Source organism: Morone saxatilis, unplaced genomic scaffold (assembly GCF_004916995.1).
Source record: "Morone saxatilis isolate NCDOM2014 unplaced genomic scaffold, NCSU_SB_2.0 Contig12, whole genome shotgun sequence".
Lineage (NCBI taxonomy): Eukaryota > Metazoa > Chordata > Actinopteri > Moronidae > Morone > Morone saxatilis.
In genome coordinates, this window is record NW_023339674.1 from 5,247,903 (window position 1) to 5,261,538 (window position 13,636).

The 13,636-nt window shown below is 42.2% G+C and overlaps 1 protein-coding gene across 2 annotated transcripts in view; it reads right to left on the reverse strand.

Moving 5' to 3' along the window:
* Positions 1-13,636, reverse strand: part of LOC118321748 (disks large homolog 1-like) — a 104,781-nt gene that overhangs the window by 87,847 nt on the left and 3,298 nt on the right. For both annotated transcript variants that reach the window (XM_035653223.1, XM_035653224.1), the window contains exons 3-4: positions 11,764-12,592; positions 11,295-11,391 (exon numbers count right to left, since the gene is read on the reverse strand). In XM_035653223.1, coding sequence (XP_035509116.1) covers positions 11,295-11,391; positions 11,764-12,592 — 926 coding nt within the window. The remainder of the gene's footprint in view (positions 1-11,294; positions 11,392-11,763; positions 12,593-13,636) is intronic.

Below are 13,636 nucleotides of genomic sequence, written 5' to 3' on the forward strand. Positions count from 1 at the left end.
AGTGAATAACAAACGCTGCTTGAAAAAGAATAGACACACACTCGATTTAAGTGGATTTCATCTGGCATTTTTCACAGCTATGAATCACACACAAGCCCACCAGCTGATCATCATGCGCGAAACAACATTAACAAATCACATAATACATTCATTGTCATGGAGGATAAAGCAGAAACTGAGACAGCAAAGTAACTATATATAACATCTTCTGTCTGGAAGAAAGATTTCAACAAAGAGAGTGATGGTACAGATCAACTGCGCAGATGACGGCAATGAGCATACGTTAATGTAACATCATTCGATTTCTTTTACAAGCGGCAACACGTAACTTTTCCATAGTACACACAGCTTCACACACAACTGCTGTTGCTTACTTTTCTTGATTTACTAGCTGACACAACGGTTGAAAATTCTTATCTTGTGTTTTACTTTCAAATAAGAAATGGGAGGGAAAGCAGGGGGACAGAAACGGGAGGCTTGAACCAGAGAGGCCCCTTAGTATTTCAACACAGAGAATGGAGATAGGGGACAGCCATTTAAGCATCCCGCAACCAATATCGAGTGACAAACTCATGCTCCTTAATCTTGGCTGTTGCCGTCCGATATGCACGGCCTCCATAACTTGGCCACTGCGGCATCGCAGCCACATCCAGAAAAAAAAAAAACCCATATATATAGAAAAAATATTTTTTTCATTCCACAACCAGGGAAAGGACAGCTGATTGTTCAGAGCGCAAACGTCTGCTCAAAACTCGGCTACGTCTTCTACCAAAGACAGGGTGCTAACTGTGACAGCATGGGACCACCACGTTCATGTGCTTTCTAAAAACGTCCTTCCCTCCTGCTCCTCCAGAGAATGATCGGTAATGTCACATAACAAGACAGACAAGAGTCAAGATGACCCACAGTGGGAGCGTTGCACCACTCAAGCAACATACCAGCTCGATAATGAACAGGGAAGGGCGGTTTAGAAAGCATCTGAAGTTGTATCTCCCGAGAGCATTTTACAGGATATAACCACACAGGACACCCACATGCGAAAGGCAGCAAGGCAAACACCTTTCTAGAAACATACAGAAATGCTTCAAATGCACACTTCTGTCACATTTTTGCTATAATGTTGTTTAAAAAAAAACAAAAAAGGAAACATCATGAGCAAACTGCCAAGCCTTGCTTCAGCCATACTCTACAGAGATGTGCAAGGAAGCTGTTATAGTACAAAAGTGCCAGGATTGTGGACAGTGATGAGTGACATCATCAGAGGATCAAAAGCTAAAAAAAAATAAATAAATACATAAAGAGCTGGACGATTAAAAAAGGAGGAGAGCTGAGGAGTCCCATCTGGAGTGATGATGTCACACATGATATTGACAGAAACTTACAAACAGGCAACTTGGTCCAGTCTCAGTGAGGAAGCCCGCATTCGGAGGGCTCTAGCTGACAATCAAACCACCACAAACACCCCGAATCTCAACGCACCAATCACACATTCCAGTAATAACACCCACCTCCCCTTAGGTTTCTCCACTGAGGTCATCTCTTCTTTTACATTTTTACCTTTATCCTGCCTACATACAGATCCTAGTTACCTATGGAGAGATTTATGTACACTGTAGAGCAAACAGGATTCACTCGTCTGAAAAGGTGACAGAAGATCCAGTCTGCTCTACACTGTCTGTTTCTAATGTACTCAATCCATGGAGCCACCATCGGAATCGCCGACCTTTACCACCCGTTCCCGCCCAGCTGGATGGGAGCAGAGCCTGATTTTAGTACTTTCAAAGCAAGGGGATCCACTCCTCTGTTCATGGTGGAACTGAGTGTGACTGGAATATGTCACTGGGCGGGCGGTTTGCTGCTCCACGTTGGCTTGTGGCATTCCTTTGAGGAGGCATGGACCAGTTTTGGAAAGTACTAAAACAGACCTCAGGAGGGGGAGATGAGACGTGGGATGCCTTTAACCTCTGGGGATTCATCAGGAAGGCTACACAACAGTGATGGTTTCAACAGTTGGCGCCGGTAGCAGCACCAAAGGCAGCATTCCCATCCGTCTCGGTCAAACCCTCTCCCCCAGCTCCTTAACATCCGCCTTTTCCCCTCCCCTCCCACCAGACCCAGGTCGGACGATGGCAGCACGCCAACCCAGCTCTTGCCGGCCCCCTGCAGTGTCAGTTCCCGCCCCCAGGATACATGCCCCTCCTCATCCCCTGCCCCAGTCCACCCTGTGCCCATCCTCACGGGGGGAGAGGGGAGAGCACAGGGGCGTATGGGGTCAGCTGGAAGTCAGGATGGAGCTTACTAGAAGTGACGACATAACTAACTTGGGAGATGAAATGGGGGTTACAAGGTCGAGGCTGAGTGGTGGTGAGGTGTAAATGTAAAAAGCACTTTGGAGTGCAGGTTGAATCGATTACCATTAAGTGATGTTGATGTACATGATTGTGTGCTCTTTGTGTTACAGCAAAGACAACACACACTTGTAAAGACCCTAAATGAACGAAATGTGTCTGAGTATGCATGCATGCGTGTGTGTGTATGTATAGATGTTGATGAAGATGCTGGCAGAGGCTGCATGCAAGAGTTTAAAGGTGGTAATGGGGTCCCACCCCTGTACTATGAACCAAAGAAGTAACTGTGTGTGGAGAGGATGGGCGTGTCTCTGGGACGTACCTTCCTGAGCCAGTGAGGCCGTGGAGGAGGCGGCAGCAGCAGAGTTGGTATGCTGCCGGCCCACTATTGGACAGAAATGCTACAGTTGGGAGGGGCTGTGCAAATTAGGCAGATCTATCTCTACGCTGTTCAATCGTGGGCCTAGAAAGCTACAGGGTGTGCTGGCTGCAGCCCAGATACATCACAAGGTTTGATAGAAATGGGCTAAAGCAAAGACGTGCACCCCTGTGGTTTCCTAGGCCCAGGGTTGAAATCATTAGCCATCGACTGACCAATTACTTAGAGGCTGAGAACAAGGCTTCAGCGAAAACAAGTCACTCTCAGTAGACTGAGATAGAAACACAGAATCTTAACAGTCACCTGTTTTTATAACACCACACTTGCCCCCAACATAAAAATATCTCATAAAAGTCTAGGCTTCCCTCTCTCACACATGCAAACGCTCCATGGGCAGCAGAAAAGAGGGACACACACAGAAACACAAGCACACACATACACCCACACACAAACACATACAAATGCATTCATACATCTGGGATTGCCACGGGCGTTCTGGCTCATATGGCTTATAAAAACATAATGTGAGTGTAAAGATAGGATGTCACATTTGCAACATCACTCACCAAATTACTGAACGATATAAAGAAATGAAGAATGAAATAATGTGAGAAAGAAAGAGAGAAAGAAGACAGGAAAAAAAGGGAGGAATGAATGAGATAGAAATAGGAGAGAGAGAGGGAGAGACAGAGACGGAGAGAGAGAAGCAGAGACAGAGGATGCAACATCATGAGCCTAGCAGGCATGCACTACATGTTAACATTAGTAGGTCAGCCAGCACAGAAATAACTACACTGTGTGTATGTGTATGTGTTAACCTCATACGCTCACTACTCGCCATTCGTGGTGGGTTCTTCATTCTACAAACTAACCAATCAAAAAAGACTCCATACATCAGCATTTCAAATATGGTCATGTGATCAGCTTTTACCAGCTGTGTATTCAGTTTACACATGAGTGAATTTTCTTCTATATTTATCTCTTCCTCTCTCTCTCTCTCTCTCTCTCTCTCTAAAATGCTGTGTGAGGACAAACTTGCTCCAGCTGAAGCCTCGCAGCTACAAATATCAACTGTGCAGGAGAAAAGTTTCAGTTTTCTCTAATTAACGGTCATTTGATTAATATTTCATAATAATTCATTCCAAGGGACAAATAGCAAATCTGGAGTTACAGTCTCTGCAGAACAACAATGTTGGCACCCAACGTAGTGGTGTGTTTGTCATACATACAGTGCCACTATGTGGCAAAATACAGACACAGCAGCACCTGCACAATGCTCTCTGAATATTCATTTGAACTCAGTCATGTCTAATATGAACTTATATTTTTTGTTTCAAGTTTTTTCTGACATTGAGAGAGAAAATGTAAGGGCATATAGCATCTTATTATGTTCTTCAAGAGGTCTATATGAGCTGTAGTAAAATAAATATGCATACAAAAACTCTACAATACCGCACTAATACACTGCAGTCTCTCTATATCTGTACATAGAATAGAGTGTATACTGAACATTCATTAAAATATATTTTGTTAAAAATGTGGTTTACCTGATTATTCAATAAAAAATTACCAGAGCAGGGTTATAGCTACATGATGTAAAATACTTTTATGGATGTAAACATTGTGAAAAAAACAGTGTGCCAGCAATCACTTTAGGACAAATAGTATATTTAGGGAAACAGCTTTTCCACTATCAATCATCATCTCAACAAAACAAAACCACAACTGTTGCATTTATACTACTGGCAGCACTACAGAGCAGTAAGGATCACAGTGATTATGTTTTTTTTATTTTTTTGACTCACAATACTCATATAGAATGGCCCGGATCTACTCTCTAAATCCTGACAGGCAAGGTTCATGGAGTCATAGGTTCTAAGCTGTTTATTCATCTCCTCCTGAATAATCAATTGTAAGACTAAAGTGAACTGAAATGAATTCTGTGTATACACAGAGAGACTGTAGGTCAGAGTGTGTGTGTGTGTGTGTGTGGTAGTGTGTGTGTAAATCAGAGATTAGTCATCTGCTTAATGGGATTAGCTGCTCTGGCTGTACTCAGGCATGACATGGGCTGAGCAATTTTATGTTACTGTAGCTTCCTAGGCTGTTAGCTTGACCAGGACAATAGACTGCTGAAAAACAAAGTGACTGAACATGAAGAAGTCACAAAGCAAACAAATTTATGTTCCTGAAAAAACGGGGAAAACCTGTACATCTGCAAACAGATATGAACAACAGCCTACATCAAAAATGACTCCTCTTGTCCATGAGGTTCATCAGCACCATCAGGGTTTTGATATCCTGCTTGTGAACCTTTCCAGACGGGTGATTTCTGTTTTTTTTTTCTCCGATTTTTCGGAGACAAGCTCAGGCCAGTCCTTGCATGCAGAGTTGACCTTTGTAACTAGCCAAGTTGTGCTGATTGTGTCTGGGACCTGATAACGGCTTCCGGATTTGGCTTGGTTTCAGGGATGTGGACTTGGATGGATTTAAGCTGAGTTAGCAGTACTCTAGCTAGCTTTGGGACAGTTTAAGTAAAAAAAAGGGCTTTTCCACTTTGCCACAAAGTGATACTAAAACGTAAAAAAAAAAGCATCACACATAATAGCAGTTCCATTCAGTTATTGTTCCAACCATTGATATCGGATTGTGTGATTAGACACATTTTATACTTTCAGAAATAATAAGCAAGGAGAATACACAAGCAGCTAGCTGGGCTTTGTCACTATAGGGTACATTCATGGCAAGAACCATCAAATAAAAATGCAGTAAGCCACACATGTTGCTATAATTGTTATGATAAGTTATTCTGATTGTCTAGACTTACTCTTATTATAGTTATATTGTCTCCAGGCCTGCATTAAGGTAATTAATTTAACAACAGCGAACTCATTATGATGACCAGCGCCTCACCCCACCTTCACAGGTCAGAGCCTTAAAAATGTTGAATCAACTTGGGTTTTCTGACACATAATAGAATCTTCTGTTAATTAATTAGAAAGAAAATTTGAATATTGAAATATTTTGATTGGAACTATCTCAAATGGATTCACCCATGACCAGGAAGTTAAATCTACCAGTTTTGCAAGCATTTATTTTGGAGACCTGTTTTGTCCATTGTTGTCAATGCTGAGGTAAATGAGTAAATAATGTTCTTTAGTAATTTAATGGAGTGTAGCCTTTGAAGTTGAGAATAGAAGATGTTGGGTATTTCTATCAATACATCCTCCTAAATGTTACACACTGGACATTTAAAGTCATACCCTTCGGCCCTGGACTAATTCCTCTTAATTACTCAGCTCCTCTTGGTTGTTAGCCAGTCTCCGTGATTCCTAGCACCTCTGATACAGTTCTGTGGAAGAATCAGGTATTGGATCACAGCGTTTCCAAAGGATGTGACACATTTCTTGTTCCAAGATGATTTGAGAGGTGCCTATAACACTGATATGGGTGCCAGCAAGACAGGCTTTGGAAACAGGTTGATAATGGCTAAAATACTATGAAAGAGAATGAGGAAGAAAATATAGAATGTGTTTTGCGTGTTATTGTGTTGTTTTGTGCATTTACATAAAGATCATGGGACATGTGTCTTCCATATGTACACATGTAGATACTATACAAACCCACACCTTTGTTTGATTTTAAACAAGCTTTAAAAACAACCAAAACGGTGCATGCAAAAATACTGAGCCAACAATAAAATGCATCAAACTGTATATGATTGTACATACACCACACATTAATACAGTGAGTTGAGTTATCCTCAGTTTCCCTGGCTACCCTCTACCATAACTACAAGACTCAGACGATTTTTCTTAGTTAACGACACCTAAAGCAGCATGTGGGTCAGAGAATAAATTATAAGTAAAGCAAGTGAAGATACATTACATTGATTGAGGATGCAGAGTTGCGATGGTCCATCTTCACATGTATCCCTCGTGCTGGCCCAGTAGGTGTCAGCCCTACTACAGACGCGGCTAACCAAAGACTTACAGACTCCAATTCAGGTGTGAATCCTACAGAGCTGAGAGGGTGTTTAACCTTTTGCTAAAAGTCTCGTGAAGTGAACCTGCGAGCGACCTGTAACAGCAGTCCTACATTGCTGTGTTAGTCCTACTGCAGATACATAGCTCTGGGCTCAATAGTCCCACAGGTGCTTTGGAAGTTCTCTCCCTCGTGTCCGCTCCTCTCATGCCTTCTCCATTGATTAATTTGCGAGCCGTGCCCTCTGCTGACAGTTACACCATAGCGTCAGCTTCACAGTTGCACAGATGAATGGATCGGTGGAATGATGTAGCATGGAGTTTTCTTGCAGCCCCCAATAAAATGAAAAGCTAGTACACACTGTACTTGCTCAAAGACTTCACAGATCTCTCTCCTTCCTTTGCTCTTTGTGTGTCTCTCTCTCATTTTTTTCTTTCTCTTCTCCTCTTTGTCCATCCTAAAATAGCTTCACCTCTGTAAAGTCTATTAGCAGCCTAAGGTAAGCCTCTTACGAGGGACTCTTGCTCTCTTGGAACACGGGAGGCCAGTGACAGTAAGACCAAACAACAATCACACACTGATAAAACCAGGGTAGGGTTTAAGACTAGATATATCAGAGAGGAAAAGAGGATTAGGAAAGATAGAGAATAGAATACTGAGGAAAATTAGAATCCACATACTATATGTGAACCTGCAAACTCCACACAGAAAGCCCCACCCAGCTGCAGGTTTGAGAACCTTCCTACTATCAGGGAACATTGGATTTTTACATTAATGTATGTAACTAAATACATCTCTGATCCACCCAAGGTATATTTTAGATAATAAGGTGTTCTGTTAATTTGTGCATTTTAACCTGGATTTTAAACCTCTCCTTTTTTATGCATTTTTTCTGTTTACCCAGAATGCACATAGTAAAACAGGGTTAGACAGGAAAATTGGAAGAACAAATGAATGAAGCAGGATGAGAGAGGATGTACTGAAACATCCTCTAGCAGTAATCTAGCCACCTTGAGCTCAGGGAACACCCTCTGTTTTTTAATCCATTATCTTGATGAGATAAACGAGATTAACCAGATGAATGTGAGATGGAAACCCTGCAGACTTATTTGAGTGAGTGCGTGAGAAAGTGTGTGTTATGTCTTAGTGATCTAGCACTTTCAATCATTCACCAAATCAAACCAAATTATATTGTAATCTTGGTTGGTAATTTTGGGTCGAATTTGCAGCTTTGCAATAGTTATCCAATGGTAGTGTTTGATGCTTTGTCCTGTCTTAAACTCACAATCAGAGTGCTTGACAACACCTAATAGCTTAGTTCATGAACTGGCTGAAAGACAGTACTCCTTACTAAGAAAGCAGGGTAATCTAGTGGTCAAAGTGTTTGTCCTTAAAGCAGATCAGACAGAATAAGACAGATAAGTCCACAAATAAGCACAGTCAAGACTGAGTCAAAAATTAGGAATAGGGCAGATAGCGGTTGGCAGCAGTGGCAGCAATCCATTCTTTGTAAATTTGCCCCTCAGTGTCCAGAGAAGCTGGGGATCTGCCAGTTACCTTGTAATCAGTGGACAACCCGTTCTATCTCCTGAGCCAACGCTGTCTGTAGTCGTAGGCCATAAAACAGTGTCTAAAAGCCCCAAAGTTAGAATTGTGGGGGCTGCGTCCAACAATTTCTGTAATTATCGCATGTTGTCCCTCTCCAAGACAACAGACTTTTCACACTGCCTTCAGGTGAGGCCATTTGGAACACTTTTGAACACTTTTGCCCTTAGATGAAGTCAGAAGACATACTGTACAAACTAGTTCATTCCAAGCATATTGTGTCCTTTAGGCCTACACAGTATTTGTATTTTGTTCTAATTCAGTTTTTTATCAGTTAATTTATCCACCCATCTTCTTATCATGTGCAGGGCTGGAGTCTAACTCAGCTCACATTGGTTCTACTCCTTTTAAATAGGCCATGCATTTCTGAGCATGCACATATGTGCATAATGTATGTGTTTAATTTTGCCAGCCAGGGTTTTAGCCAAGTATTCTCTCATGCATTGAGACCAGTCAGTCAGTCAACCAATTAATCAGTCAACTATCCACACAGCCAGTCAGATAGCTAGTCTTTTTAAGTGTGTGTCCTATCAACCTAGTTTCCTGTCTCTCAGGGTGTCACATGTTGTCAGACCAACAGCTGAGCAACAGCTCGGCATTCCCATTAGAGTCACTTCACTTGAGTACGTCCTGTTCCTGTAAGATGTCACCTTATACCCTGTTCATTCACAACATGTAACTCCCTAGGTGCACATAGTTTTCCATTGTTTCCAAGCCTGTAGTTTACTGTGAAATGCTTCTGCAAGTCTCAACCTCACTTTTCCATACAAAATCCTGCTATGACAGTACATTATCAGAAACAATCACGTAAGGACATCTCGCACATTCAAAGCTTAGCACCCAATTCACAGACAATTTCAACATTAAAATGAATCACTGTAATGAATGAATGCATGCCGTCACAAGGGACACTGATCGCAAAACCTTGACAATACTGTTTACTCATGCCCTGATCTTTTCCTCTGCTTTACTCTAACCCACTCTCTTTCTGTGTCTCACCTTAGTAGTGAGGATACAGATGCAGTCCATCCTCACCAGTCCGACTGGCAAACTTTTACCGAATCATCCTCAAGGTGCAACTTTCCCGTTCCACCAGTGAGCCGCTTGTTGCTGTTGGTGACATCCTTCTGCTGCCCGCCCGTCTCTGTCTCCTCCTTCTCATCCTCTTCTTTCATACCTAAATCTCTCTCTCCTCCCTTTCTCGTGTCCTCTCCACCTGTCCTTCCATCAGAGCAGCCAGAGAGGACCTCTCCGCTAAAATAGAGGCCGACTCGGAAACATGGCAGATGTCCCGATGCACCTCCACCCGCCCTGTTGTTTTCCAGCTGCTGTCTTCGTTTTATGGCAGCTGGTAGCCACATTTTGACCTCAAAAAGTGCATGGCTCAGAATATGTATCCGTGCACACGCAGAAGGCACTCAGCACACAAAAAACGGACAGGCAAACATGCAGAGACAGGCGTAGGAACGCATACACATGGATGCACAGGCAAACACTCACACAGACAGACATGTGTACACAGACATGATCACACACACAAATACATATACTACTACTACACACACACCACTCTCTGCTGTTTTATCAGGTCAGTCTCTGTTTGGCAGGAGTGGGGGGGGGGTTAGACTGAGTGAACAGTAACAGCGGTATAGCAATGGATGCTCTACTTTCAACTTTGACTGTGGGTATTGGCGAAGTTAAAGCCCCATATGCACCCTGAAGCTTCACACAGAGATGGGAGTTCAGTCCCTCAAGATATTGGACTTTTTCGAGATACAAAACATCACTACAATTGATGTTGGACTTGGAGCTTTCTGTTCTTGTCCTACTCTACTTCTGTCCTGCTCCACCCTCTACTGGCCCTGCACTCATTGTTGGTTCTCTCTCTGGTTTCTCACTGTTGCCAACATAGAGTGAGTATATAGAGCACTGGGTTGTGCTAATGAACATTACTATTGGGTTTCTTCTATAGCCATTTAATACTAGTAATCGCATTTATTAAACGATTCAGAAACGGATAATGAGCAACGCAAATGCAAAAAAAATGTGTTACATTTGATTGAAATTTAACACTTGTGGCAGTAGTCCCTCCTTGTCCGATTGACAAGACAACTAAATGAACCACCCCAGTTTACAATTATTAGTGGATTAATTAATTAGGAACACCTGAGCAGCCCCCAATACACAATCCCTTCCACAATACAAGCAGTATTTAACTGGGAGGACAAATGTTGCCTGATGCACGTACAGCAGTGTACTGAAAACAACTTCAAGCTAAGTAAGCCAGTATCAACACAATTTCCCAAAATGTAGACTATCAGCAACAGATCAAAGCAACGATGTGTACAGTCTCAGCCTGTGGTCAAACAGCCCAAACTACACAAAGCCATCCGATTTTCCATTTCAGCAAGATCAACAAGACAACACCAGTTGCATGAGCCATCTCTGAGCTCACTGTGCTGACTCTCCTGGACAATAAAATGTTATAGAACTGAATTGATTCCCCTTGTCATATTATGTAATGCAATGTAAGCCAACAGACAGTCTGCATAAAACAAGATTTGCCCATCTAATTCAGTTCTCTGCAGCCACCAGCAGCCTTTCAATATACAGGTTAAAGGGATAAAGAGATGACCAGTTTGCCATATATCAAAACCACTCCCATTTCTGAGAAGTGATATGTTAGACATAAAGTAACAGCTCTGGTTTAATTATTTTCAAACCACAAACCAAACCTGATAAGCTCTCCTAGACACAAGGAGATAACGGAGTCTATATTTTCATTTATCAGTTTTCTCTCCAAGACTCAGGAGAGGAAACATAACCTCACTTCTCTTCAAGAATCAGGCAAGCCTACTACCACCCAACTCACCCTCCTTTGAAAAGGAGGCGATATGAATTATACTCTGCTGTTAACTGTGTAGAGATTTCCTGCAGTTTCCTAAGGCATTAATATAAAACAACCACAGATGTCTTACCTTGTTGGGGGTCAGTGGGCTTGTAGCTGGCCTGGGGCTGGATGGACCATGGGTAGGACTAGTGGAGGTGACTTTTACTGGCCCAGGGCTTGTTGGACTAGTAACAGAAATCAAGGAGAGAGGGTGTCTGGAGGTGAACTCGGAAAACTGCCGTGTCTTATTCTGTACTGCTATACTTGACATACGCATACATTTTTATTGTACACACAGTATGGCATTTAATAGCTAATGTAATTTTGTTTTTCTTCTTTTCTATCACTGACAGAATATAAATTGAAAGAGTGAATTAATCAAATATAACAGTTTGATAACATTCTGGAAGTCTGAAAATATACATCAACATGCATCCAACACATTATAAGCAAAGATAAATTCAGTTGAGTCTGTTAAAATGTCAGTTACCATTTGTTAAGTCTGGCTTGCTACAACTTACTGACAATTAAAATGAATGCTCATTTGTTGGACATACCTCAGATGAGGCCCTTTCATCAAAGGCCCTGGTTGAACTGTTGGGCTGCGGCTGCTGAAGGTAAATTTGCCCTGGTTGGGGCTAATTGGACTCGTGCTGGGAGTGGCTTTGCCTATGCCTGGGTCCTTGCTGGTCACAACAGCTGTAGAGATTGTGGTAGCGTCTGTGACCCTGTTAAGACCTGGGCTGGTGGTGGTAAATTTGTCTGGTGTTGGAGACACAAGGCCTTGGATGGTGCTGGAGACGAGGGCTGAGACAGTCACCAGGTTGACTTCTGGTGAGACAGAACAGCTTTGTGAATTTGTGGTGGAGCTTCCTGAAGAAACATCAGAGTTGGTGGCAGTAAGACGTGGTTTTGTTGTTCCATTCAGTGATACTCCAGGAGGTGTTTTTATGGAACCAGTGGGGGTTTCTGCACCATTCACTCTGACTCCAGGAGATGTGGGAGAAGAGGACATAGGAGTGTCTGATGCCGATGATTTGGAGGCCCCAGGCTGGACAGGAGGGAGAGGAGCACGGTACTTGACCTTGGCTGGCTGTGACTGAGGTGTAGTGGACTGTGTTGTAGGGGAAGATGGTTTTCTTGTGGGTGCTCCAGATGGGATTGGAGGGGCAGGGGATTTGATTGACTTGGGTCTGGGGGACAGGGGTTTCGGCTGGAATGATCCTTCAGAAGCTTGGGGGCTCAGGGGACCAGAGGAAGGCTGTGGTTGGGCTGAGAGCTCTGCTGGCAAGTTACAGGGGGCCGGGACGTTCCTTGGACCGTCTGCCTGGTCCACAGAGCACTTGCTGTCTTCAAGGATGGTCAACTCGTAGTACTCCTGAATGTCTGGAAGGAGAAGAGCAGAGATTAGAGCCATGATTAATTATTGAAGTGTTTATTTAGGATTAATAATAATAACTTTATTAATATGGAACAGTTCAAAACTATCATTACGGAGTGGAGACCATTGACAGAAAATGAACCCTACAGTATTTATGGTATAAACATCCTATTACATTTATTTTGACAGATACTGTGATTCATTATTATGCGAGAATTATCATTTTTGCATTGCAAATTGAATTTTCACAAAAAACTAGCCATTAAAATCATCAGAAAAAAGATTTTAGTCCGGACCAAACAAACACGTTTTCTCAAATCTGGAGAACAAGATTTATACAGCAGCACCACAGTACTTCATTATAATGCTTTTTTATTTTTGCCACACATTTTACCTTTGTCAAAACATTACAGCTCTTACGATTTGCATATTGGACTACTCCATATTGTGATTTCGATAATATTTCGATTAATTGTGCAGCCCTACAGTACACTGTAGCTTGCATTCAGATACAATCAAATTGAAGCTGGTCACAAAAAAGGCTCCTTTTTTACTTGAGATAAGTAAAGAAACCAAAGGAAAAACAGCTAATACACTGTTGACCTCTAGTGGCAGCACAGAGATACTACCACTGTGGGACAGTAGTTCCTGAAGTATTCAGGTTTTCCCACTTAAAAGAGGAAATGTTTCTTCCACTGTCAATTCCCTTTTTAAAAGTTAGCATGCTGAGAGAACGTATGAGTGACTGTTAATGATTAATGCTTTCACTTCCCCTTTGCAGAACTGACAATTCTACACTAACTCATACACATGGCTGTGAGCTCAGCCTGCTAACTCACAGTATATTTTATGGGAATACACAGACAGTTGGAGGAGGGTGTGTAAGAAGAAAAGGAGAAGAGTTACGAGTGCAAAGAAGAATTTAACAGTATAATGTATAAAAACACCAAAAAAAACATCAAGGATGGAAATTAGACTGTGCAGTAACATCACGCAGTCACACCCAAGGATGTAGAGTATATTAAAACAAATATAATAAAATTACGTGA